Here is a 26,150-nt window from a genome sequence, read left to right as displayed (position 1 = left end):
TATTATATTTACTATAGAAACTTAAGATTTTGCTAATTTCTATGACTTTTCCAGGCCTGGAGATCACAATTTTAAAATTCCTTTGAAATTTTATATTTCCAAGTTTTCCATCATTGTGGAAAGTCAAAGTCAAAATATTAACATATAGTTGTATAACATAGCAAATTTAAAAACAACAGAATCGAACTCCAATGTGCAGCATAATTCAGAAACCCAAACAATGCTTTATCATACATAAGTAAATGGGTAAATGCCAATTGACATTTATCAAAATCTACTGGTAATCAACTACAGATTCAACACTCCTATTAGATTCATCTATTGAGACTGTTCTAAAATATGTAGTAAGCAATACTGATCAAGCTTTGGTTTAACTAACACTAAAGTCTAAGATCAGGTTGTGACGTCTTTCCCCATGTTTTGACAGACTCATAAAAGTGCTCGTCAAACACAAGCAGTCATTATTTTGTAAGGAAGCATTAAAAGCATGATGATTTACACTCGGCCTATCTTCTACAAGGACAGCTCTCTATAGCAAAAAAAGATGAGAGCTTCACATGTATGCACAGCATATGGGCAGCAGGAAAGTAACTTTTCCAGCAGACTCAAGCACTGATAAAAACTTTATAGGCTGGAGAGTATCACGGTAGGTCAATCTAAAGCACTTTTCCAGCCATTGCTGGTGAATACATTCACACATCCTACACTTAGTCGTTCCTGATGAGCGCTTCAGCCGCACACCCACAATGATGATCTCAGAAGCGGTGATTTACAGTCAACTTAACTGTCAGTCTTTCTGAAACCAAAATATCCACATCTATCTCTGATACCACCACAATGTAATGGAATAAAGTCTAAAAATCTTACAGAATGTGTATTTTCACAGGTGCAAAAAACCTCAGCAGTGCTGCAGAAATCATCATAGATGATGGGTTATAGCAATCGTCTCACTGTATTTCACTGCAAGCACTAAAAAACACTGAACTGCTGAACTGTACACATCATCACATATTTTCAAAAATGATCTTTTCCATCCTATATATAAGTTTCCAATATGTCAGAAATGTCATTTTCCATTCTTACAAAAGGCTTTTCGTTAGGTGAATTCCCTTTGGATATGCCTGACTTTCCAAACACCATTTAAAATACTGATTAAGGGAACATGTGGACTCAAGGGTAAATTCCTGATGAGAATGGTTGTGAACCTTTTAGGTTCCAGCCAAACTCACTTTCCCCCATAACAGCAGTGGTTTGCCCCAAAATGGTTGATATTTAACGCCTAAAAGGAATAGTTCGGCCAAAAAAACTAAAAAATGTAAGTTGATTTGTTAGGAATTATATTGTTATGATTATACTGATTTGTGACCAGTTCCTTAATAAAAAAGAACCATCTCAAAAGAATGAATCGATTCAACCAACTGACTAAATGATCCAGTCACAGTGATTTGTGAGTTAACAGTTCACTGGAGGAAAAGGTTATAAGTAAATGTATTTTCAGATGTCTCTGCACAAAGAGCTAGGCTATAGTATGGTTACAAAAGACTTTGAATATAATGCATAAGCTGCATGTCGTCAGTCACTATGAACTGTCTACGAACTGGACAAAAAATATTTGTGTGTCCATTTGAAACAACAAGAAGGTCAGTACATTAAAAAAATGAACTATTCTTTCCCGAATTAGGCTTTTTAACTAGGCTTTTGACAAATAAAGCAATGCCTTTCACTGATATGACTTCTTCGAAAACGTATGCAGTGCACAAACAAACAAAGAAAGGGGAATATTATGATGGTCATCATCTTCAACATTCACAAACGATTATAATGCTGACTCACTTCCCCACAAGGAAAAGAGTGAAAGAGAACAGATAATATATGTACTGACTCTGCCAGAAACGGCAACAACAGTCAACAGTCATGATTCAAACCAAACATGAAATTATTAAAATTGACAGAAAAAAACCCCTCTTTTTTTTCACGTTGTTTTCAAGACAGAAGTCAACAACCTTGAAAACAGAAAGATTTTTCCTCCATGCCCGTTGTGGAAAACACCCCGACCCAAACACAATCTTGAGGATGTAGAACAGAACAGAATCAGCTGGGGGCAATTTCAAAAACTAAACTTCTGTTCCGAGTTGTCCAAAAGTTGTTCTCGTAATAAAACCACGTGAAAGCCAACTTTGAACATGCATTTCTAAATCAATACAGGATGGAGCCAGAAAAAAATGATTCAGAGTACACAATGCCTTCTCAAGAGGGAATACTTAGATTTGGGTTACATAAACAATTCAAGGCTATGATCTTTATGAAATGGCAGGTTTCTTGTTTTCTGGTGAGCCTCACTAATCCGAGACTATGTGCGTCAATTACAGCATCACGCTCTTCAGAGACATCACATTCTCACACAAGCTCACGCACATAGCAACAGGAATGTTTATTCTTCTTTTCATTAAACAACTTGGATCAAATGCCCTCATTTTTGGAGAGATTGTTTAAACTCTCTACTTTTCAATGCATTTCTTTCTCACAATTGTATCATGACGACTAGTCGGAAAGATTTCAAAGAGGTTCAAAAACAGGTTTGAAATCCGTCCTAATGTCTGCGACTAGTTAAAGTGTCTCATGATTGCATACACTAAAAGAGAGACTATGAGATAACTACTAAAAAGTAGGGGCATTTGTCCTGATGTGTACACATTGTTTGCCAAGGACTCTGACATGAGTAGGAATGACTATACTTCTATCATTATTCTCTTTCTAAAAGGCTTAAACTCTTATATTTCACAAAAGCCTGTCCACCCTCAGACATTTCCCTGAGTGACCCTTCGTGAGATTCCCAGTGTGGGAATAATTGAATCTAATTACTGCAACCATAGCCAAGGAATCAAAGGAGAGAAATTCGGTAGGGAATGTCTAGGAAAGGACTTAGGAAAATCTTCACCCCCTTATTTAAATAGTATTACATTTTTTGTGAGTATATTGTGTAGTTGTGCTCGGATTTAATTGTTTTATTTGTGATAACGCAATGAAACATGCCAAATTGTGTGGACATCATTTTTGGCAAGGTTGTCATACAAAGACAATTATGAACACATGCAAAAACAAGAGAGAACCAACTAAATATTAATAACGGATTATGTTGTCATCAAAAGATGCTTTTTCCTGAGCTTTTTGTTTCTCTATGCATTTTGTTTGCATTGTAAAATAAAACCTGTAGCTGTAGTATACATTTGTAAATATACATGTGTATGTATGCATGTATAAAATATGAATATAAAATATATAATAATGCTACATGCTATATTTATAATGTACTTTTTTTAATAATACAATATTACTTTAATATAAATATTAAAATTATACAATACAAATAAGATAAAATGCATTACATTTTACATATATATATATATATATATATATATATATATATATATATATATATATATATATATATATATAATTCACACACGCACAGACACAACATAAATCAATCCCAAAAATCAAATCAAATGTCAAGTCAAATGTTCTTTGTGCTAAAAAGCAGTGAGACAAGGACCAATTCATTCATTAGTTAATAAGATGAACTCTTTTCTCTTACCATTGTAATTCATAGCTGGCAGGACCAGAGACATCTTGGGGCGGCTGCCTTTGTTGTGATTGTTGGCAGGAAGAAGGAGGTGATCCTATAAACAAAAGAAGAACAGCCATAAAAACACATGAATGAAGAGAGTTTATTACTTTGGTGAGAACATAAATTACACTGGTCACCGTGGAAGACATTTGAAGCATCAATCCGGTTGCAATAAAAAAAAAGTCTGATTGTGTTGAAGACCGAGGATGAAGGCCTTGATATCCACATCACACGAGATCACTTGTGTATCACTACCATTCAAAAGTTTGGGGTCGCTAAGATTGGAGAGTAAATGTTTTTCTATGCTCATCAAGGCTGCATTTATTTGATCAAAAATTCAGTAAAAAAAAAAAAAAAGTGAAACATTACTACAATTTACTACTCTTTAATATAATTTATAAATTATGAATTTTCAGCCCTCATTACTCCAGTCTTCAGTGTCACATGATCCTCTGATGAGAAACCATTCTAATATGCTGGTTTGGTTCTCAAGAAACATTTCTTATTATTAATAATGATGAAAACAGTTGCTTCCTAATTTTTTTGTGGAAACCTTTATGCATTTTTTTTTTCTGTAAAAATGAAAATCCTACTGACCCAAATGGTAATGTATATGCAAATAACATTTGCTAAAACCAGTTTATTTCAGTGCAAGCGAGTTCAAATTTGAAGCGCTAGAGAGAGTCATATAACAATTCTATAATCGGGTCAAAAATGTACGTACATTATGTACATTTAGTCCAACTCAACTGTAACATTCGGAGACATGAACCTGTCAGGACACACACCTGTTGAAGACAGAAACCATATGGACAGGAAAGCCATGGAGCTGGAGATTGTAATAACACTCATGTCTGTGTGATGGATGGGAAACAGGTCATGGATTTGTGACGTCTTGTGTCATGTAGACTTCAGTAAATGTGTTAGCGTTTAATACCATCTGGCGTCACTGTAGTAAAGATGTGCCGAGAACTGAATTCACAATGAGACACAAATAGTTCACCCAAAAATAAAAATCCTGTCATTAATTATTCATCTTCATGTCATTCCAAATCTGTATTACTTTCATTCCTCAATGGATTCCAATTGTAATTGCCTTTTAAATGAACGAAATGTAAAGTAAACGAAGACAATTTTTTCACTTTTGGGTGAAATATCCATTTAACGTTCAATTCTGCTTCTGATTGAAAAGAGACAATGCCAAATACATCATAATATTTCTCAAAGATTATTAAATTTGTTACATCATTTAGTTTTGCCCCCCTCTTCCCCAGCCCACTGTGGTTCCCTAGACTAGATTACGACAATGAGGTCTTTTAGGAAGAGCGCCACGTTCTCTCTTTGTATACTCCAGCAGGAGACCTGAAACCTGTGGGTGCGATCCTCCCATTCAATTGCCGCTAACAGAGGGAAGGTGGAAGAGAGAAATAAAGCTTGAAAGGGCCAGTTACTAACCATCTCATCAGATAGACATGAACTTCTCGTCAACTCTGAAGTGTGACTGGCTCAGAGGGAGCAGCAAACCGAGGATATTATGATCGGATTACAATGAGGATAACAATTAACAAGAAACATCCCTAGGACAGTTTGAACGTTTGTAGTGCAACTCTGGGAGATCAGAAAAGCTTGATTCAATGGAACAATGAAATTAGCAATATTAAGTTGCAAACACAGTCCAGACAAGGATGCTGGGCTCACTGCACAAAAGCAAACCTAAACAGGACACGCAAATCCTCAGAGACACATGCCCAGAAACCTAGGAAACAAAATAAACAAACCAAAACTTCTAAAGTGTATGAAAAAAAACCCGTCAATAATTAACAATTAAACAACCACTTTCATCCTTTATTTGAACTGATTGTCTCTCCTCTCTAAGATACACATTCTTGAAAACAAATCAAAAGAGGGCTGATCTAACAAGTCAAAGAACAACAGTGCTGTTTAGCAGTAGTTCAGGGATTCATGGCTGAGAGACTAAAAATGATGTAATTAGGGTTGTTAAATGGTCAAACTCAACTAAAGACTAGTTCACCCAAAATAATTGAAAAAGTTTCATTTACTCACTCATGTTTTCGAACTCATTACTATTTTTCTTTTTCTTTTATATAAAAAAAAAAAGGTAGGGTGACAATTTTCATTTTGAATGAACTATCCCAAATTGTGGACAAACCCCTTTAAAATCGTCATATTTCACTGCTTATCTGTCTACTATTACACAAAAGGTCACATTAGAATCGTAGACGGACAGAATTGCAAATCTGACGGATTAGGCTTTGACCTTTTTACGTTCATAAATGGAGGTCACAATCTGAGGATGTTTTGGAGGAGATGAGTCAATATTTTTTAAAGTTTGACTTCCCAAAAGAGTGAACAAACCTAGAGACGTAACGAAACACAGAAAACATGGCAGTGACCGACTATGACTAAACCAGTTAAACATCTTCTGGCTCAACTCACCTAGATGGGGCTGATTTTCAGGGCTGATATTAATGAACACAAAAAAAAGACAACTTTGATTTTTAAGTCTTTAAATCAAGTCGTTTAAAAAAAAGCTGGCAGAACAAGATGTAGCGTCCACAAAAACAGCTTTATTTTCTAATTATGAGTCATTGACATGGAGTCATTTTTTTGTTTTAGTTTCACAAAAAAAGAGACGTGAAGACCTGTTTGCCATTAAAAAAACAAATCACCAGGATGAACTGGTGTGGGATAACCATCTACTGTCATATCCCCTACAAATTGGTGAAATATATAATTTTGCTTTGAACCATTGCAGTGTGTCTCAATTTGGGTGCGTTGTTTCCTTGGTAACAAAAGAGATTTAAGATGACTTTTTTCAAATATGTCGGGCAACATTATTCAAATCTTCGGAGTGAATAATAAAAAGCAGGCACGGAGTGTATGGAAAAAAACAACTTCAAACATAGTTTAGGAACTTACAAGTAATAAAGAACAAACTGATGAAAGATGACGTACAATTAGACAAACTTTTTTTAGAAGATTACTACAAACGCAGTCTGACTCTAAATAGATTACGCCCAGCTTGAGATCATATACATGTGTACAAAAAATTAGGCCTGACTCATTTGAATAACTCTAAGTCGATTCAGTTTTTCCCCTTTTACAAAGCTGAAAGTAGCTGCCAAAAAATATTTGTTAGCTAAAATAAAATCTATAAATGTGCACTAATATAGCAAAATCACAGCTCACTTTTAGCACGATCACTGCTAATCACACTATCACTGTTTTGTGTGTGTGTGTGTGTGTGTGTGTGTGTGTGTGTGTGTGTTTGTGGTGTGTGTGTGTGTGTGGGGGGGGGGTTAAATCTGAAACCGAAAATCACAATAATAAACAATATGGAGCAAAAAATGGAGCATGTGTCCATGAAATGTTGCAACGACCACACAAAGGACAGTCTTGCTTGGTTGAGTAATTGAGAAATGAGTAATTGTTCTGTGACGTAGGTCATCAGACATCAAATAATTTTTATCAATTTAATGCATCCTTATTGAACTAAAGTATTAATTTCTTTAAATCTTATTGACCAAAACTTTTGAAATTTGTACAGCATAATTACGGTAGTGTGATATAATCAAATTTACATTTAAAAAAAAATACAGATTAGTTTACTGCCTTGTATATCTTTAAAAATGACAGAGACATGCGGTCAAGGTGGCAATACAAGACCGACTGTGTGTTTTATTTCAAACAAGAAAGATAGTTTACAAACTGAAAAAACAGGAGTTTATAAAGACCTCCCAAGATTTAACACATGCTAGAAGATTCTCTGACAGGCCATGTGCTCTATTGTGCTGGAACCATCTCAAGTTTTCCTTTATGATGCTGTGTGGGCTCTAAAATCAATTACCGGTAACCATGTTCATGTGTGGCCACAGGCCGATAGAAAACAGATAGACAGATGAAAAGACAGATAGGCAGATAAATGGGGTGGTCAACTTACCCTGCGGAAAGAGATCACGTAGAATGTGTCCCCTCTTCTGTTGAGTTCATCAAAGAAGTCATTGTAGGTGCGGCGAGGGGCATAATACACCTGCAGCTCGCTGCTGGGAACCCTACATACACGATACAAACACTTCAAACACAACATTTCCAGCTGTATCTGATTTACTTTGCATATGTTATAACAAAAATTCTAATTATCTAATCCAATTCTCACAAATCTCTTGATAAAACACTTTCTTTCCTGTGTGAATGTGGCCTTTCCCCTGTTGTCAGTGTGATGCAATGGAATGTCAGCCATGCTGATTTTTGGCCCAATCTACTGCTGAGGTCAGCCAAACTATATCAGTCAAAAATATGATTTACCCTGAGGGAGAGCAAGTGAGCCATCCAAAAACACGAAATAAAAAAAACAAACAAAAATAGAGGCATGTAGGCGGATACCTCTTTTAGGTGTAAAAATATTCAAGAGAAGAGTTCCAAAATGGAGTTTGCAGTGGAGGTCTACTCCCCTCTTAAAACACACCAGCATATTATATATGGTATTGTTTGAAAAATGTCCCTCGAGCATTAATACTGGATTTGATGACAGCTTTAAAAACAATATCTTAAAAAATGCCAGAATTCCGCACCTCTACACGCTCCAAATTTTTGCCAAATATACCACCGACTTTGGCAGATTTCAAACTTCAGTGTCTTGTAATACATAACTTCAAATTGTCCTCAGACCATTTCTCAGAATACACATTAGTAAACATTATAACATTTGTACAAAGTTTACACTACAAATAAAGGGACCGTTTTTTACCGTTTTGCTCACTTAAGCAAATACCCCATTAAAAAGCTTGTATAGCATTTGGTACAACACTGCAGAATCGAGAACTGATGACTGACTCTCATACACAGACCATGATGACAAATATGCTGATATACGAATGTGCTGTTTGATGTTGCAGGAACTTCCTCACACATCTAGTGAAACTTACTTTTCAGAGGAATCCGTGTACTGGATCTGTGTCATTATCTGTGGTACCTCAGCCCGTTTAACTGCCGCTTTCTGCCGGACAAAGAAAAGAAAAATGTCACTTCCGGTTACCAAATTATACAAAATGAATATGAGCACAAGCACATTCCCGTGTGTGTCACTGTACGTGCTTTAACATCTCTATGCTTAAGCTGTCATCGAGTGTTAGGCTGATAAAGAGCATCTCTCTCACACTTTGTTTAGTTCTGTGCTCTGTGTCGACAGTACACAGAGTCTGGGAAATAGCCATCTGTCAGTATACCCATCCATCTCCAATCACCCAACCTCTCAGCACTCTGCATGACGACAGTATTTACTTAGTGCCTCAGTCCTGGTGACGGAAAGCAAACATTGCTGCAAATGGCTGTGCCGGAGTACACAGCTTTGTGATTATAATGGGAGCGAACTAGATGTGTTTAGAGTTGTTGTTGTTGTTGTTGGTGAGGACATTATTTCTCTGGCGTTAGCGGTTCCTGTTTAAGACCACCAGTTTTTCTGGGCCAGAAGGCCTTTAATGTAGTGGAAACGCATGGAAGGACTTCAGATTGGGCGATGGGAACCTATTAGTGGAAAATGGTTATCAGTGAATATATGTGTGTGTTTGTGTCTGTCAGGGCAGTTTCCACACATAAGGCAGACCCTTCAAACACAGGACAGCCTTTCAAACAATCAACCTGCTGCACACTATGCTTCTCTAAAGCATAACAAGCTGTCCATCCAACTGCTCTCACTATTAGTTATCTGAAAAAATAAATGATAAGGAACTAAAGCAAACATGTACAGTCTGATTAATTCTGCCTGTACGGTGTATAAACCGCACAGATTCACATTAAGCCAAAATGAGGCTCAAGGGAAGGTTTCTGGAACTAGAATTGTGAAGCTTTTTTTTTTTTGCCACAGGGCTATTCATGTTAAATTATTTCAGATTTTAGTAGAGATTCTGCTACCAAAGATGGTAAAATATGTTTCTTGAACATTTATGCGATGTCGTGCCACAGAATATTCCAGCCTAGTTCTTCAAACCTTTAGGCCGTGTGTCCACCAAAGCGTTTTTTTCACGCGGCTGGCGTGTTTTTTCAATTGTTTTCAATGGGAACGCCGCGTTTTTAGAACGCCAGGAGCGTAACGAGGCGCTGAGCGAGTATTTAACGCTCAAGTGCTGAGCGCTCAGCGTTTTTTTACAGGTCGCCGAGAGTTGAAAAATGTTCAACTTTGGGAAAAACGCAGCGCTCATCACTGTCACTTTTTAGCCTACCGTCCAATCACAGTGGAGGAGGGGCGGGACTAATACCACATGGACCAACGGATATTCTGTATCATAGCAACGATGCGTCTCAACTGAAAAAAAAAACTGCGCTGCCAAAACGCTCTCAAGCACCTGCAGCTCGGCGTTTTCAGCAGAGCGCCTAGCGTTTGCAGCTGGCTAAAAACGCTTTGGTGGACACACGGCCTTAGGCTACACAATCCTGTGGCTAATCACTGATCTTTTATCATTGATTGGTGGCTGTGGTATAACCATTTATAGTCAATATGTTGTATGACTATCAAATAAAGTAAATGTAAAATGCGTGTGTGGATTTCAAGACAATTCTTTGTGACTAAGTTGGTAGCCATAATTTATTTGTAGCCACATTTTGTCCCCTGCACAACAGACAAGCAGTAAATAAGGTTTTATAACTGATTAATATTTTCCCACCATTTTGATTTCAGTGTTAATACATTTATGCTGCTTCTGTGTATTAAATAGTAATGTAGTGTTTTGAATGGTATACACTACCATTCAAAAGTTTTGGATTAGTAAGTTGAAAAATTTATACTTTTATGCAGCAAGGACATTAATCAAAAGCAACAGTAAAGACATTTATAATGTTACAAAATACATCTGACCCCAATTTTTTTAATAGTAGTGAATAATAGTTTTATGAATTGTGAAAACTGTTAACTGCATATAGGGATTTTAAAGCTTAAACAGAACAGCGAGGGTTTTTACATGCATTCAAATTAAGTAAAGCTACAGACAGTGGTTTTGAAGCAAATCAGACTTAGTGTGGCAGAGACTGTAAAGAAAAAAAAAAGGAAATTAGTCAGAGAGAAGTCCGATTGTCTGAGCAGAATGGGGTAGGGGGGTGTTTACTTTCCCAAGACTACTGGATTATACTAAAAGTGGGTTAAAAAGGAATGAAAGAGACAAGCAGTTTGAGGAGAGAGAGAGAGAGAGAGAGAGAGAGAGAGAGAGAGAGAGAACAAAGAAAGGGTTCTCATCCCTAATGTTAACATTTAGAAAGATCTATTTAAAGAAAATAAACAGTGTTATATCCTGGTGGTTCTCAGCTGCCTGTATCCGGGTTGGAGGTATGCAACAAAGAGTCTGCACTTGAGTCTCACCAATACAAATGTCATGCTGAAGGTCAAAGAGAAAGAAACAAGACTCTTCAATGACTACAACTGGACAATGTCAAGGCCCCTAGGTGTCTCTCTCTGGCTTTGTTCACACAAATCTGATTTGGATTTTAAATCCAATCCTTTAGGACAGATTTTTAACAATGTCAGAAAGAAAGCAAAAAATAAAGAATAAAATAAATGTAGAAAGACAATTGGAGGCTTAAAGGAGGAAAAGTGTTGTTAGGTCATACCGGGATGGTTCTGCCTCTGTGTTGAGTGTTGCTCAAGCGGCGGGTTTTGGTCCGCTCAACCTCATGCCGATGTACCCAGCCTCTCAGCTCATGCGCTATCCTATAGTTATGCAGAGCAGAAACATCATCTCAATTTTACAAGATATCAGGCAGTAAAATGAAAAATGATGTCATTCAAAACAGAGTGGTTTAGCATAAAAAACATAAGGTCAGCAAGAAAGTATCTTTGTGGACTTATTCATTTTTGATGAATGGCTGGACATCGGATTTGAAAAGGCTACCAAGCTACATTATATAAGAAAAGAGTATACAGAGAAGACTAAAATAAAAAAAAATTACTCTGAGGTGCTTATTAAAGCTATAAGTTTTACATTCGCTGTTCTAAATGCCCCGATATGCTCACATCAAACTTCAGTTCTTTTTTTCTTCACTTACGGATTAAAAAAAAGTTTGAAATGCATGGCCTATACTGTTAGCCACACTGCTGAGAGCAGCGTTAAGAATAAGATGAATATGTTCTTTAAATATCTTTCCTTTTAATAACTAAAACGCACAACGAAAATGACAGTGGTGAGAAAACAATAGTTAAGAAGCATCTGTTCATAGCCATGTGGATCTGTTTGTACGAGCTCTGCAATTCGGCACTCCAGTAAAGTCATGTCACATTTATTTATAAACCAATTTATACAATAGATTGTTTAAAAACAAGCAGCTTTTCAGAATTAAACATAAAAAAGTTTCTGTGTTTTTCAATTAGAATTAAAACTACCAATTCAATTTCTACTATAAAGCGGCTCTCCAGTGTATTCATGTTTTTACTTGTAGGCGTCTGACCTCGACGGAATAAACAGAAGAAATGAACCGGGGAACGTCAAAGGCGTCGGAGACTCAGAGTCACCTACCTATTACGTACTCGCCACAGACAAATGGTAGTTTGAAGGTTTTTACCAGCCAGAGGCAAGCGGTTTTAAACTCCCAAAACGAACAACGAACTTCATTTTGCTCTGATTTTGTTAAAAAAGACGTCACACCAGTTTGTTCTTCGATTTCTCTTCAATCGAGTATAGGGGCCATAAAACCACTGTAAACCATGTTTTTGTTTGTTTGTTTTTTAATTGAATCCTAAAAAAATATATATTTATTAATAAAAAATTATAATTTAAAGCATTGCTGCAGTAATACTGATGTAATGAGTGCGTTTATAGATGATTATGAGGTTGAGCCATATTTGAATCCATTGTAAAATAAAGGACTGGAACCATCCTTTTTTAAAAAGCTGGTCTAACAACTGTTGGACCACTGATCGAATTATCAATTCCTGCTACAATTATCTTTTACTGTCATAACAACACAGCTCAGAAGGTTATGTACCAGAGCTATTTAGGGCTATTGTAATAAAAAGTGCTTCTTGGCTCAGATCAGATCAGACGGGCAAATTTAGGGTACTGCGGACCAGATGCTCTGTACTCAAAATTTTAAGAGAACTGACTTGTCCCAGAACTGCCAGATACTACTAACACTATTAAATGTATAATAAAACAGCATTTGACTGTGAAAGGGGGTGGTGGGGTAATATCAACATTGATGTTAAACGCGCTCAGTACTGACTTTATGCACTTGGTCCTGTTGACGGATGGCTGGCAGGGTGGTGGAGTTCTGCAATACAGAGGATCCTTGACCACCATCAGAGCCTTCTGCTCTGATAGCACATCCTCCAACCTATGAGAAAGGGAGAGAAAAAACACATTAAAGACAGGAAAGAGTAACAAGGAAAGATTGGAGAAGGGGTTTAGAGTCTTTATAATGACGTTTTAATTCCAAACTATACAGAATTTTATAAGGCTCTTGTTTTAATCATCTCTTGGTACTGGCTGAACATCTGAAAGAATACCATATGCAAGCCAAGATGGTTCTTTCTTATCTTGTCTACGGGAAAAGAGAGCATCTCTAAAAGCTATAAATGAACACTGCCAACAACTAATGCCAAGTTCATGTTTAGCACCGGTAGAGTGAACATCCAAGACATCCAATCCAAGACATCAAGAACAACAAAATCCTAAACCATCTACCTGCAAGAAACTGGTGTAGACATTTACAGCTTAACGCAATAGCTCCAGAAAACCAGGAAAACGTGGCCTCTGAAACAACATGTGACACTTCTTCGGGCTGGGAATGAGTGACGGTGGAGATCTGGAAAGCTATCTTTGCTGACATAGAGAAGCTCATCTCACAGTAGAAATAGTGAGTGGGATGTCTGGATTACAGTGGGCTTACATTTAAAAAAAGAAAGAAATTAAGGCAGCAGACTAAACTTCTTAATATATTTAACACTCAACAATAAAAATGCTTTACATAGGACAAACCCTGGACTATTATAAACACAATCTCTGGCCAAATCCTAACTCAGACTGGGAAGCAGGCAGAAAGTTGAGGATAAACCCTTTAGAAATGTCAAATACAGGAGCAAGAGCTACGAGATCTGTGGAAATATTCTATAAACTGGAGATTTCAAAAGAGATTTCTAAATTCTTGCAGGGGTAAATGAACTCCCTATAGAAAAACAACAACTGGATCTCAATCTATATCCTTTCTCCAGTGCTAAATTACATAATTTAATTCGCTGCTTTGCTCCCCGGATAGCCAAAAAACTAACCAGCTCAAACAATTCAACACTACGATGCCTTTCAAATAATCTATTACACAGTTTGAGCTGGAAGAAAACTTTAGTCAAGAGTGGGAATGGCTGTTAGAGGAAAAAACAGCAGAAATGGAAACGCCAGAGAGTAAATGAGGAGGCAGTGAAATAAAAACGGACCTAAAATTGAGCCTTGTGGAACACCACCTGTTTTGGCCACACACACAAAAAACAATCTTACTAAAGCTGGTGATCTTGTCTAACTCAGGCCCCAGGAAGTTTGAAACACGACCCCTGGGAGGGAAGTAACTCAAAATTCACTAGATCTGCTTGATGAATGTCTTTGGGAAAACATAGAGACAGGTTTTTAAAGTAATCATGTCTTCAAATATCTGTCTTTTCATGTGGGGGTATTTGAAGTCTCCTGAGTTTCATGTTTTTGAAGCAATTTACGTGGACATGAGAAGCCAGTATTGCCTTTCAAAACATCATCCAGGGTAGATAAAATAACAAACTTAGCTAGCTGCCCAGTTTCAGTATGAAAATGTGTGTGGGGGGCAGATGTGAGAACAGAGCCTTGTTCTCTTATGCAGGCATTTGGTCAGAGTCACTCAACACCTGTGCTGACGTGTTTTGTAAAACAAAAATGGTCCCACAGAGAACTGAGCATGACTAGGTGTTCATGCAACTGTAGAAGACTATAGAATAGTATTACCTGTTCACGGGGTTAAATGTATCAGTTTGAGGCCTGTCTGAATCGAGGATTCTCTCGGACTCAGGGGAAAAGCCCAGCAGGTGTCTGCCATTGAACGCAGGGGCAGCAGGAAACGTAGACCCTCTGTATCCTCCAAGGATACTTGGTGGGACACAAAAGGAAATAAAACAAGTCAGGATATTAAAAACCTTTATATAACACATTCCTACTGGTTCCTTCAGAAGAGTTACATATGGGAATCTTTCCATGGGACCATAAAGCTTTTCTTTATGCCACTTCCATCTACACATTTCATGTGACACAGATGAATCTGTAACAAATTAAAATACTGAAATGGTATGATTCATTTAAACTATTTACCTCATTGGACCGAAGTTGAAGACCAAGAAGACCAGAACTGCCATAAGACACACAGCCCTCCGTTTTGGAGCTGTTGCTTTTAGCACAGAGTTCTGAAGAGATGAATAATGATAAGGTATTAGGCAAGGTAAGGCAAACCAAGCCAAGTTTATTTACATAGCACATTTCAAACACAATGGTAATTCAAAGCGCTTTACAGAAAAGGAATTAGAATAATCATAACAATCACACCACATGCATAAGGAATACAAATATAATGTATAAGAAATAAAATAAAAATCTTTTTAACCCATATCTGGACTGGAGTGTAAGAAATGGAGATTCAGGTTCATGATTTTACACTAGACATGCCCCTTCTAGTGTCTTCTACTCTCGTGAGAAGAGACACTAACTTATGTTAGAGCAACAGCACAACCCATTTCAAATTAAATTCTTTAGTTTATATAGTAGACAAAAACCAACCCTGAAAGCTCCATTAAATACAAAAAACACATCAACAGTATTACTTTAAGTTGGTCTGCTAATAATCAAAGATCTTCCATGTAATTACAGCCTCTAATGAGATCAAGGTAAACTACTGTTTAAACGTTTTGGGTCATTATTTTGTATTTATTCTTTTTTTAAATACTTTGATACTTTTTATTCAGCAAGGATGCATTAATTTGATCAAACAAGTCAGCAAAGATATGTATAATCTTACAAGAGATTACTATTTCAAATTAATTCTGTTCTTTTGAATATTCTATTCATCAATGCATTCTGAAAACATTAAGCAGGACAACTGTTTTAAGAAATGTTTCTTGAGCACCAAGACAGTCTTTTTTAGAATGGTTTCTGAGAGACCATGCGACACTAAAGACTAGAATAAGATGCTGAAAATTAAGCTTTGCCATCATGGGAATACATTATATTTGAAAATATATACCGGTAGTCTACATAACACAGTTATTTTAAATTAATGCAGAAATGCATTAATGCATTTTAAAAATCGTAACGAACTCAAATGTTGGAATGCTAGTGTACTGTAGAAAGCATGGACACCCACCTCACTAATCAGGCCTTCCACTTGTCTTTTCAATGTGCCGTTTTCATTCTTCAGCTTCTCGTTCTCAGAAAGCGCCATCTTCAGACGGACCTCCAGCGTCAGCAGATACTCTTTTTTCTTCTTCCGGGAGAGAGAGGCAGACTCTCTGTTCTTTATCATGCGCTGCTGTCTCCGAGACGCATTTGACTGGAAGGAAAAAGAGAGAAATCATGTCAATACTGCTCGACAACACTAATAAATTACACTAGTATTTGTTGAACTTTTTAAATTGTAATATCTCACAATATTACTATTTTAACCAAATAAATGCAGCCTTGGTGATCATAAGGGACAAAAACATTTATTTATTTTTATGTCACCGCCCCAAACTTTTGAACTGTAATGTATACATTTTATTTGTGATTCGAAATGTTATTAAAATACATGATTTTGTGTGGGCAATCTGAGCTTTCTTCATTCAAATATATAGCAGTCGTACTTTTAAAAAAATGAACCATTTCAAAAACAACTACGCTTTCCAAGCAGAGACATAACAATGAGCCCTTATTCTTACATGAGCTTTAAACAAAGTGCTGAATTTATGTGTGCTCCACTTTAACAATGTTTTGGAATATGATTAAAACTCCAACCTAATTAAACATAGTTAATTAAGCTTACATAAACAGTGCCTGTTCATAAACCACCACCCAGACCTGACAAAACTCAGGGGTCAGATGCTTGCAGCCGACATGTTTGAGAACATACCCCACCCTAAAGTGAGGAGAAAGACAAAGGTGAACTTTACTGAAACAGACTAAAGAGAAACCGAGACCATTGGTAGGGTGGGGTGGTCTGTTCTCACAGCCAGACCATTTTAAGACTGTGGGCCTAATAGTCATGGTGATTAAATTGCTTGGATCTCCATGTGCCTGTTTGTGCTCCCATCTCATGAGAAAGCTCTCCTAAAACCGGGAACCGGGCCACGGCCAGGGCCTGGGAATGAATAACATGTTTGGTTACAAGAGCACGGGGTGCCATCACCATGGCGATCGGATCGGGTGGGAGGGGAGGGATTGGTGGATGTTGGCACAGCTCACCAAAATTCAGCATTACTGAAGACTTGTGCTGAAACAATGAAAGATGTTCATGACATTTCAGTCCCGTATGTAATTTAACCAAAACCCCAGTATATTCAAACCAAATGTCTATCACTCAAGTCAACACTCAGATTGATGGCAGCCACATTTACAAGTATGACAGTACGACTCAACCAAAACAATCTACCAGAGCCAAGTAGGCTCAAAACACCAACCATTGGATCTTCTAACCAACCAATTCAGTCTGTCTCTGACACATTCTCGCTGAATTTATTTGTTAGCTCATGGTTATTACTCAAATTCATAAAGCTGATCCAGCAGTTTTCTAACAACCTGATTGCTGAGAGCTAAATTGCTGAGTTTGAAAGATGCTTTATTTGGCATCGCCTTCAGAGATGACAGTTTATTTTACCCTAAGGAATCTGCTTTAGAAAATATGTGCTTAAGTGAGTTATTCATAATGCTGAGTGTCATGAGAAAAAGAGGAAAAAAATAACAATCTACTACTGCTTGGAAAAGGGTTTTAGAAAAAAACTAAACTATGCATTTGCCCGTTTTGTCCATCTCACAAGAATTATTTTGCAAAAAGTATATATATTCTCATTCTGTAAAATATGTATTCTGGAGAAATAGCCTAGTTTCTAGATGGCATCCACAACCAAAACTATAATTAAAGAAACAATTTAACCAAGAATGAAAATTGTGTCATTTTTAACTCACCCTCATGTCGTTCCAAACCCATACGCTGTTATTTTAACATGGAAACAAAAATATAAAAATTTTAATAAATTCTTCTCACAGATCTTTTCCATACAACGATATATATAAAACACTTTTAAAGCACCATATGGGGTCAACAGTCTGATGATGGGGCTTATGATCTGATGATCCATCATCCAGTAACCAAAAATGACTAGTTGCTCAGATCATACCCCTTCTCCAATACTACATAACTGCTAGTTTAATCAAGGCAGACTGTGATAACCCAAAGTGGTTAATGGCCTATATGCTTATATTAATAAGTATATAGTTTAATATAATATAACAGTTATATTTGCTAAAAAAAAACTGCCCTGCCATTTTTTCAAATGAAATTAATACATTTAATCAGCAAGGATGCATTAAATTTATCAAGGGTGATTTTTTAAAAGTGTATAATGTTACTTGTGTTGGGTGTAACTCATTACTAATAAATCAATTAAAAAAAATTAAAGCAAGGCATTACCGTACTCGTAATTTTTCTGTAATTTAATTACAATTACTTCTGATGCATTACATACTCATAGACTTGTGAAATCTACTATTGTTTTAGTAGACTTGTTCTTATCAAAATGTAACATCTAATGTTAAAATTAATGTTTTTAATGTAAACTTCTCCCTTTAAATACTTTGGTCAGTTCAAGAATCATTTATGCTATTTATGCTATATTATACTATCATCTGAAAGAATTTGGAGCAGTTTTATGTCCATCCTTGTAAAGTTTACTTTAAATGGTCGAGTTTGATATTGAATTTAGAAAGTAATGACTAATCCAATCATTTTTAGAGGAAGAAATTAGTACAGTAATAGCTAGTCTTTAATTACCTTTGTGACTTAACACTGAAACTGAATGTTACAAAGGATTACATTTCAAATAAATGCTGTTCTTTTGAACTCTTGATTCCCTCTGGGGGGGGGGGGGATGCATAATGTATAATATAAAATTATTACGCAGTTTTCAACATTGATAATAATAACAAAATATTTCTTGACCATATAGAATGATTTCACTGAAGACAGGAGAAAAGATGCTGAAAATTCAGTTTCACAGGAATAAATAAATGTTTTAAATATATTAAAATAGAAAATAGTTATTGTGATATGAATTCAAAATAAATTGTAATAATATTTCACAATTTGACTGGCTTCACTGTATTTTTGATCAAATTAATGAAGCCTTGGTGAAGAAGAATCTTTCCAACTCAATACTTTCGAACAGTGTAGTTACTAACTAAAGTGACAAACTAAAGTTAAGTTAAGTCTATGACAATCTGGTCCCTTCTTCACTCTAAATCTATGGGGGTTTATCCCACGTTACCCAGACATGCACACTTGTCAGGCAATGTCAGTAATATAAAATTGCCAAATAATCAGTCAGGCTGATATATTGGTTTTCTTAATAGCGTACTGTAAAGCATGACTTTTTGTATAAAGAAAAGTTTAAAGTGTCTCAGCCTACAGTCTACTGGGGCAGGGAACTAAAATATTCTCAACGCTGCACAGATTGACTTGCCAAAGATCATTAATCTTAAACTGCTATAACAAAGCATTACATACAATCTTCTACACAGTCATCAGCATTCAGCTGTTTCAAACATGTACGCCGCAATAACTCTCAAGCAGCCAAACGTAAACACACACACACACTCAGACACCTGCCCAACCTGCCAGTTTTACTGTTGCACTGCAATTCCTTCTAAACCCCCTCAACCCAAAACCTCCTCTGAGGCCGAACCACAAGCAGCCATAGTTAAACTACAGCTGTGCTAAACTACACACACACACACACGGGGGGGGATAATTTTCATCAGTAGCTGTATTAGTGTCAGTGATACTGACCTTCATTCATTAATTTGGAGATTAACTGTGAAATTATTACATCATAAAATATATCAACTAAATATAAACCTTTAAAACTGTTTTTAAACAATTTTATTTTTGGTATAGGTATTTTTTTTAATCAATTAACAGCACTAATATATATGTGTGTGTGCGCGCGTGTGTATTTATATGTATATATATATACACAAAACAATATCATTATTGAGTCCTGTTGCATAATGTGTTTTAAATGGAAAAAGGTATTATTACCCCATTTTTCTCTTTCTCTATGCAGTAGAGAGTGTGTAAGTTCATGCATGATCGTATGTGTGAGTGTGTGTGTGTGTGTGTGTGCCACGTAGGAGTATAACACCCCAACCAAGAGTCGGGAGCTTAGAATAAAAGACAAAAACAGAAGCAGGAGAGAGAATGAACATGTGGCTGCGCTCTGCTAAAAAGTTTTTTTTTCTGAAAGCCAACAGACGCTGAGGCTACAGAGGCGAGTCTTTCATCATATTCCCCTTATTGTCAGATCCATCTAGCGGAGTCATTGCTTACATACTAAAGACATTAGATATTCATTTGACTTTAAAGCCAATTCACACCTTCAAACACAGCATACAAGTCTACATTTGGAACTTATTTCAAGAATTTGATATTTCTAGAATTAGGCGATTTATAATTATAGACTACAATAAAATCTGAAACCTGCAGAATTGCAACATGCAAAGACGATGTGGATTTTACAAGGAAACCACTGGTGCATATGGAGACAATAACTGTTGCTATAAATGTGTGAACTTGTTTTTCTTCTCTTTCGGCCCAGACATTCACGACCGAGTCTAAATGACAGCTTGTGTGAACTGAATACATTCAACACAGTCTATAAAATCACACAAACCATGAACTACAACAAGCGTGCAGATGGGAATGAAATGCACATCCATGGGGGCTGCTGCACAGCTGATACTAATCTACTATAAAATCACAAAATATGGATCTCACTCAACGTGTCACATTTTAACAGTAGGAAACAGAACTCACATGGCACTGCACTACGAAGGGATTAAGACACATGAACTTTGTATACAGTACATGGTCCATTCATATGTCTTCACAGTGCCTCTGAATGATACATAATTATTGCAATGTAAATATTGCACTATATTTACATCATTATATTGCCCTAATAAATTCATAATTGATTCATATGATCCCTGGGCCATCATTATTGGTGGCGAAGGCTCTTGGACAATGTACTGCCCACCTAAGTAATTATCACAATGATAATGAAGATGAATCATTGACAATGAGGATAAATGAGAAGCATCATTATGATAATTAAACTTAACTAAAACATACTGTTGACAAAAATACTCTACTAATAACACGATATACATGATTTAATATCCTCTTAAACTGTCAAAAAAAAATGTCAACTTAATATATAAGAAGCAAATACACAAAGTAAAAAGTACAAGTCAAGTAATGTCTTTAAAATACTAACTGAAGCATTTTATTTGTCAACTAAATGTAGTATATGCCATGTCAAATAATACATTTTACATGATGAAATTGACTACATATGCAACATTTCATCACGTAACAACTAAATGAATATGAACAAACCCGTTGACTTCTATGGAAGTCCATTGTCTCTATGTTCCCTCCAAATCAATGCTACTCAACCTACACACGAACCAAACTAATGTACACACAGGTGCTCTGCTGTTTGTTTGGGTTTTTTTGTTTTTTTTCAGAGAACTTGGAAATTGAAAAGAGCTTGAAGCGAAAGCTGTAACAACACCCAATGTGGAAAAGGCAGCACTAAATGCACAGGAATTTGAGACTAACGCTGAACTCCATTTAATTAATCTGAGGTCAGTTGAATCTACAGTATGTCGGAACAAATACTTTAATGGAAAATAATGAGAGCATGAGCTCACTGTTGGTTGGTTGCTAAGAACACTGGGACTAATAGTTGATTCTGAGAGCCATACTCTTTCAAAACAAAACAATTTTTTTTTGTTATTTGTTAATACAACGGATCATGCTTATAAGAATGACATTATCCTGTAAAATAAAATAATACACATTTTCGGACACAAGATATACACTACCGTTCAAATGCTTTCGGAGAAGTAAGGTTTCTTAAATGTTTTTGAAAGAAACAACATTTAAGAAAGTCTTTTTGAGAGACTTGTTTTAAAAACATAAATATTACCGATCCCAAACTTTTGACAATTATTGTTGATCTCAAATTATTTTTTGAGAAGTAACATAGAAACATGACACTCTTACACCACCATTATCCCGTCTATACAAATCTGGGCTCTTCTCACCAATGAGTCTCTCTCCTGTTTCTACCATAACACCTTCTCTCAATTATAAACAGCTTAATTTCTCACATCTGGGTAGGGCTTTTCGCTGATGTCAGGACAGCACATCTGGGAGAACACATGCTTTTGTTTAGGGAACCATTTGATGAGTAAATACCAGATCCTTGGTCATTCAGGATGCCTTTCTATCTTTCTTGTTCTGCATATTTATTTAAAGTCACAGCGTGTAATTTCTACATGAGCACTATTAAACTAAGATTATGAGCAAACAGGTTTCCAAAACAGGAAATCCCACCCCAAACTCATGCTATTGGTTGACCCAGTGTTGCCATGTCGAGACACTCAAACAAACAGAGCAATGTGGAAAGTGCTGCACACACAGCCACACTTTCTTTGCTTTTTTTTGAGAAAGTCAATCAATATAAAGTTTGGGGACAGGAAATAACACACTACAGCTATAAGTCTATTTTTTTACAGCTATACTGTTTTTAAAACAGTAATTATATGAATATATTAATTCATATAATTATATATGAATAATTATATTCAGTAATTATACATAATAGAACAAATGTCCTTTCCACTTATAATTCTTGGAAAGTCTGAGGATTTTTTTTTACAGTGAAAGGCTTAAATAGACTACAACTCAAAAGTTTAGGGTGAGTGAGATTTTTGGAAAAATACATTTAAAACTTATTTGGCAAAAATGCATTAAAATTGACAGCAATCAAAAGTGACAGTGAAGACATTTATAATATTATAAAAGATTTCTACTTCAAATAAATGCTGCTCTTTTAAAGTTTACTCATAGAATCTAAAAAATATATATATCATAGTTTCCAAAAACATTTATAAGCATCATGAATATTAAAAAAAAAATGTAATCTTGAGCACCAAAGATTTCTGAAGGGTTTTTCCAGATCGCATCACATATAGTCTTTGTTTGTAATCAGGAAATCTCTTATTTACATTGTGTCTGTACATTTCATCTGTTATGATGAAAGCATTCGTAAGAGTGCAGAAATCCAGTTGAAATGACGAGATCAATGCATTCACAGGCTCAACATGTCTGTAGTTGGCTACAATCCTCATCACTGCAACCTTTTATGCCACGATCTAAATAGAATGCAATAATCACCACTTATCACAATTAATTTAGCTGTAATAGTAAAGACTAGCTAAAAGTTTTCGAGAGAGTTCCACATGTAATACTAGCCATTTCATAAGCAAATACGTTAGCCAATCACAGCAGTGGGTGTTTACACTGAAGTCTCACAGCTCACACGCCTATTAAAATATACTTGCCATCATATTTACAAGGTAAATCATGTTGGCTTGCACCTCAATCTATTCCTGTTCAAAAGAATTGCTGCATGGTCCCTTTATTTTACAGATCTTTGACACCAAAAAAACATTTCATGTGGAATACCACAAAGTCTTTTACTTTCACTGAAACTGAATCCTCATAGCAGCTCTTTAGTATCTGAGATAACTGCACAATAAATTGGGATTGGCAAAACTACCGGTACACTGCCGTTAAAAAAAGTTTGGGGTGAGTATGTTTTGGAATTTACAGCACATTTTCATTGCAGTTCAAAATATTAAAACTGAGCAAGTTGAACTTCGTTGGTGGACATTGAACAGCTAACTGAATGACAGCGGACTGTTGCCATATGTCGTGATGATTCACATTCATAAACCACAACATAAATCAACAATTTAACCAATTTAATACCATATTAATGGGTAATCTTGACAAATAAACTGTTTTTTTGCAAAACTTAAGAATTCTGGCAAAAGAAACTTACATCATCCTCAAGGGTGGAATTCTGCAGTGTCATTGCGACCATAGGAGATGCTGTTACCGGGGAAACAACAGATATGGATCTGTCCTGAGCCAGCGTTGGCACAGTGACTACACGCGTGGGCAATACCTGAGGCGTCTGAAGCTGGACAACCTGAGTGGGCCGAGATAGCAACATTTGTTGACCTGCAAGAGAAGCACATTTAGTTTAAAGACTTTACCGTTCAAATAAAGTAAGAAACATACTGAGAGTCATGTTTTGCTGTTATTTTTCTTCTCTTTTTATTGATCTACATTAATCTCAAGACTCATTTTACAGCACAGACTTGTTTAATAACCCCAAAGTGGGGTTTTAATCACAAAGGAAACAATTGTGCCAAGCACCATCCTTCACCCAGAACAAAACACGTCACCTCCAGGTAACACAGACAAACACAATTTGTCAGGCATGACAGGTTGCTGTTGGTGTTGAGTTAAATGAGAGGAATTCGCTGCGGCTCCCCGGCGGGGTTCATTCCGAACGACTTCCATTCTCTCAGCCACCCACTGACTTACCCATTAGTCTTCCGACAAACTACAATTAACCTCGCATCAAAACTCTGCGGTTAGCCAGAAAATAATTACTGTAGCTTGAACGCAATCAGTTCAAAGTGCACTTCCGCTATGTTTCTCACAGATGGATTCAATATATATATATATGTCAGTTCTCTCTTTTTCTAATGAGAAAACAAGAAATATATTGTAGTGCTTTATGTGACATACAACTAAACAGTGTCGTCACGCAAGGCCTTATTCTGAGAAACCGTTCATACAGTTCTCAAAAACTGAGTGAGAAAAGTGATTGTTTGGAAACACTGGAGTCCAGTGATTTGTAAAATCAAGTCTAGTGTTTTAGATCAGATGATTACAGGATAAGATTTGAATTCTTGCTTTCTGCTCCAGTTGTGTTTCCAGGTGTGTGAGGTGTTTATACTAGCCATGAGGAAACGGATACTGAAGCTTGCTGATTCCTGACAGCCATAGTTTAACACTCCAGACATTAAGCAGTCACCCATTTCATCAGAGCAGTCTGAGGAGAAATCTTTTTCCTACTGTTCTCAATCACAATAAATCAGCATTGATTGCTGTAAGAATGAATGCGATGAATAAATGAATGCTATTAAAACGTACAAATAAAGTAATCAACAGTTTCCCTTAGAATATTCAAAAAGAAAATTCATGCACATATGTGTGTGTGTGTGTGTGTGTGTGTGTGTGTGTGTGTGTGTATATATATATATATATATTACAGGTCAAAGGTTTAGAAACATTACTATTTTTAATGTTTTTTAAGTCTCTCTTGAGCTCATCAAGCCTGCATTTATTTGATCAAAAATAAAGAAAAAAACGGTAATATTGTGAAATAATGGTTTTACTATTTTAATATACTTTAAAATATAATTTATTTCTGTGATTCAACGCTGAATTTTCATCAGCCAGTACTACAGTCTTGAGTGTCACATGATCCTTCATAAATCACTATAATATGCTGATTTGATACTCAGTTATTATCAATGTTGGAAACAATTGTGCTGCTGAATATTTTTTTTGGAACCTGTGATACTTTTTTTCAGGGTTAATTTATGAATAAAAAGTTAAAATTAACAGCATTTATTAAAAATAGAAATCTTTACCATCACTTTTTATCAATTTACCATGTCCTTAATAAATAAAAGTATTTCTTTCTTTCCAAAAAAAAAGAAGAAGAAAAAATACCGACCCCAAACTTGTGTATATTGTAACAGAAGATTTCTATTTTAAATAAATGCTGTTCGTTTTTAACTAGGTTTTTTAACTCATGTGACACTGAAGACTGGAGTAATGATGCTGAAAATTCAGCTTTGCGTCACAGTATTAAATTATATATTAAAATAGAAAAACATTATTTAAAATTGTAATAATATTTCACAATATTACTGTTTTTCCTGTATTTTTATCAAATAAATGCAGGCTTGATGATCATAAGAGACTTCTTTCAAAAACAGTAATGTATATATATATATATAAACTATGAATTACATTTCATAAATTCAGTTTTGAACACATAACTACTATAGATAGTTAATGACTGTCTAGTTAACAACCACTTTTGTTGCACAACAGTCTATTACCCAACACTAAACGTCACATAAAAACAATCGGTGAGAAAAGTGTGAATGGCTTTTTTCAAAAGTCAGAAACAGACAGCTCATTCATATACTTTGTTTCTGCTTTTTCTAGGATACGTAACAGGGCAGAAAGGTGTACCAGCAGTTGAAGAACAATTCCCAGTTTGCTTAAAGATAGACTTTAAAATGAGATGCCCACCAGT

General features: G+C 35.9%; 1 protein-coding gene across 1 annotated transcript in view; it reads right to left on the bottom strand.

Annotated features, from left to right (window-relative positions):
• The window catches only part of atf6 (activating transcription factor 6), a 32,843-nt gene that overhangs the window by 3,065 nt on the left and 3,628 nt on the right, over positions 1–26,150 (bottom strand). Inside the window, exons 7-15 of the mRNA XM_079583957.1 lie at positions 23,805–23,986; positions 16,001–16,186; positions 14,956–15,047; positions 14,596–14,736; positions 12,854–12,964; positions 11,246–11,345; positions 8,575–8,645; positions 7,590–7,701; positions 3,596–3,680 (exon numbers count right to left, since the gene is read on the bottom strand). Coding sequence (XP_079440083.1) covers positions 3,596–3,680; positions 7,590–7,701; positions 8,575–8,645; positions 11,246–11,345; positions 12,854–12,964; positions 14,596–14,736; positions 14,956–15,047; positions 16,001–16,186; positions 23,805–23,986 — 1,080 coding nt within the window. The remainder of the gene's footprint in view (positions 1–3,595; positions 3,681–7,589; positions 7,702–8,574; positions 8,646–11,245; positions 11,346–12,853; positions 12,965–14,595; positions 14,737–14,955; positions 15,048–16,000; positions 16,187–23,804; positions 23,987–26,150) is intronic.

Source organism: Phoxinus phoxinus (genome assembly GCF_949152265.1).
Source record: "Phoxinus phoxinus genome assembly, chromosome: 16".
NCBI lineage: Eukaryota > Metazoa > Chordata > Actinopteri > Cypriniformes > Leuciscidae > Phoxinus > Phoxinus phoxinus.
Note: the sequence above shows the minus strand (reverse complement) of the source record. Positions and strands in the feature narration are given on the sequence as shown.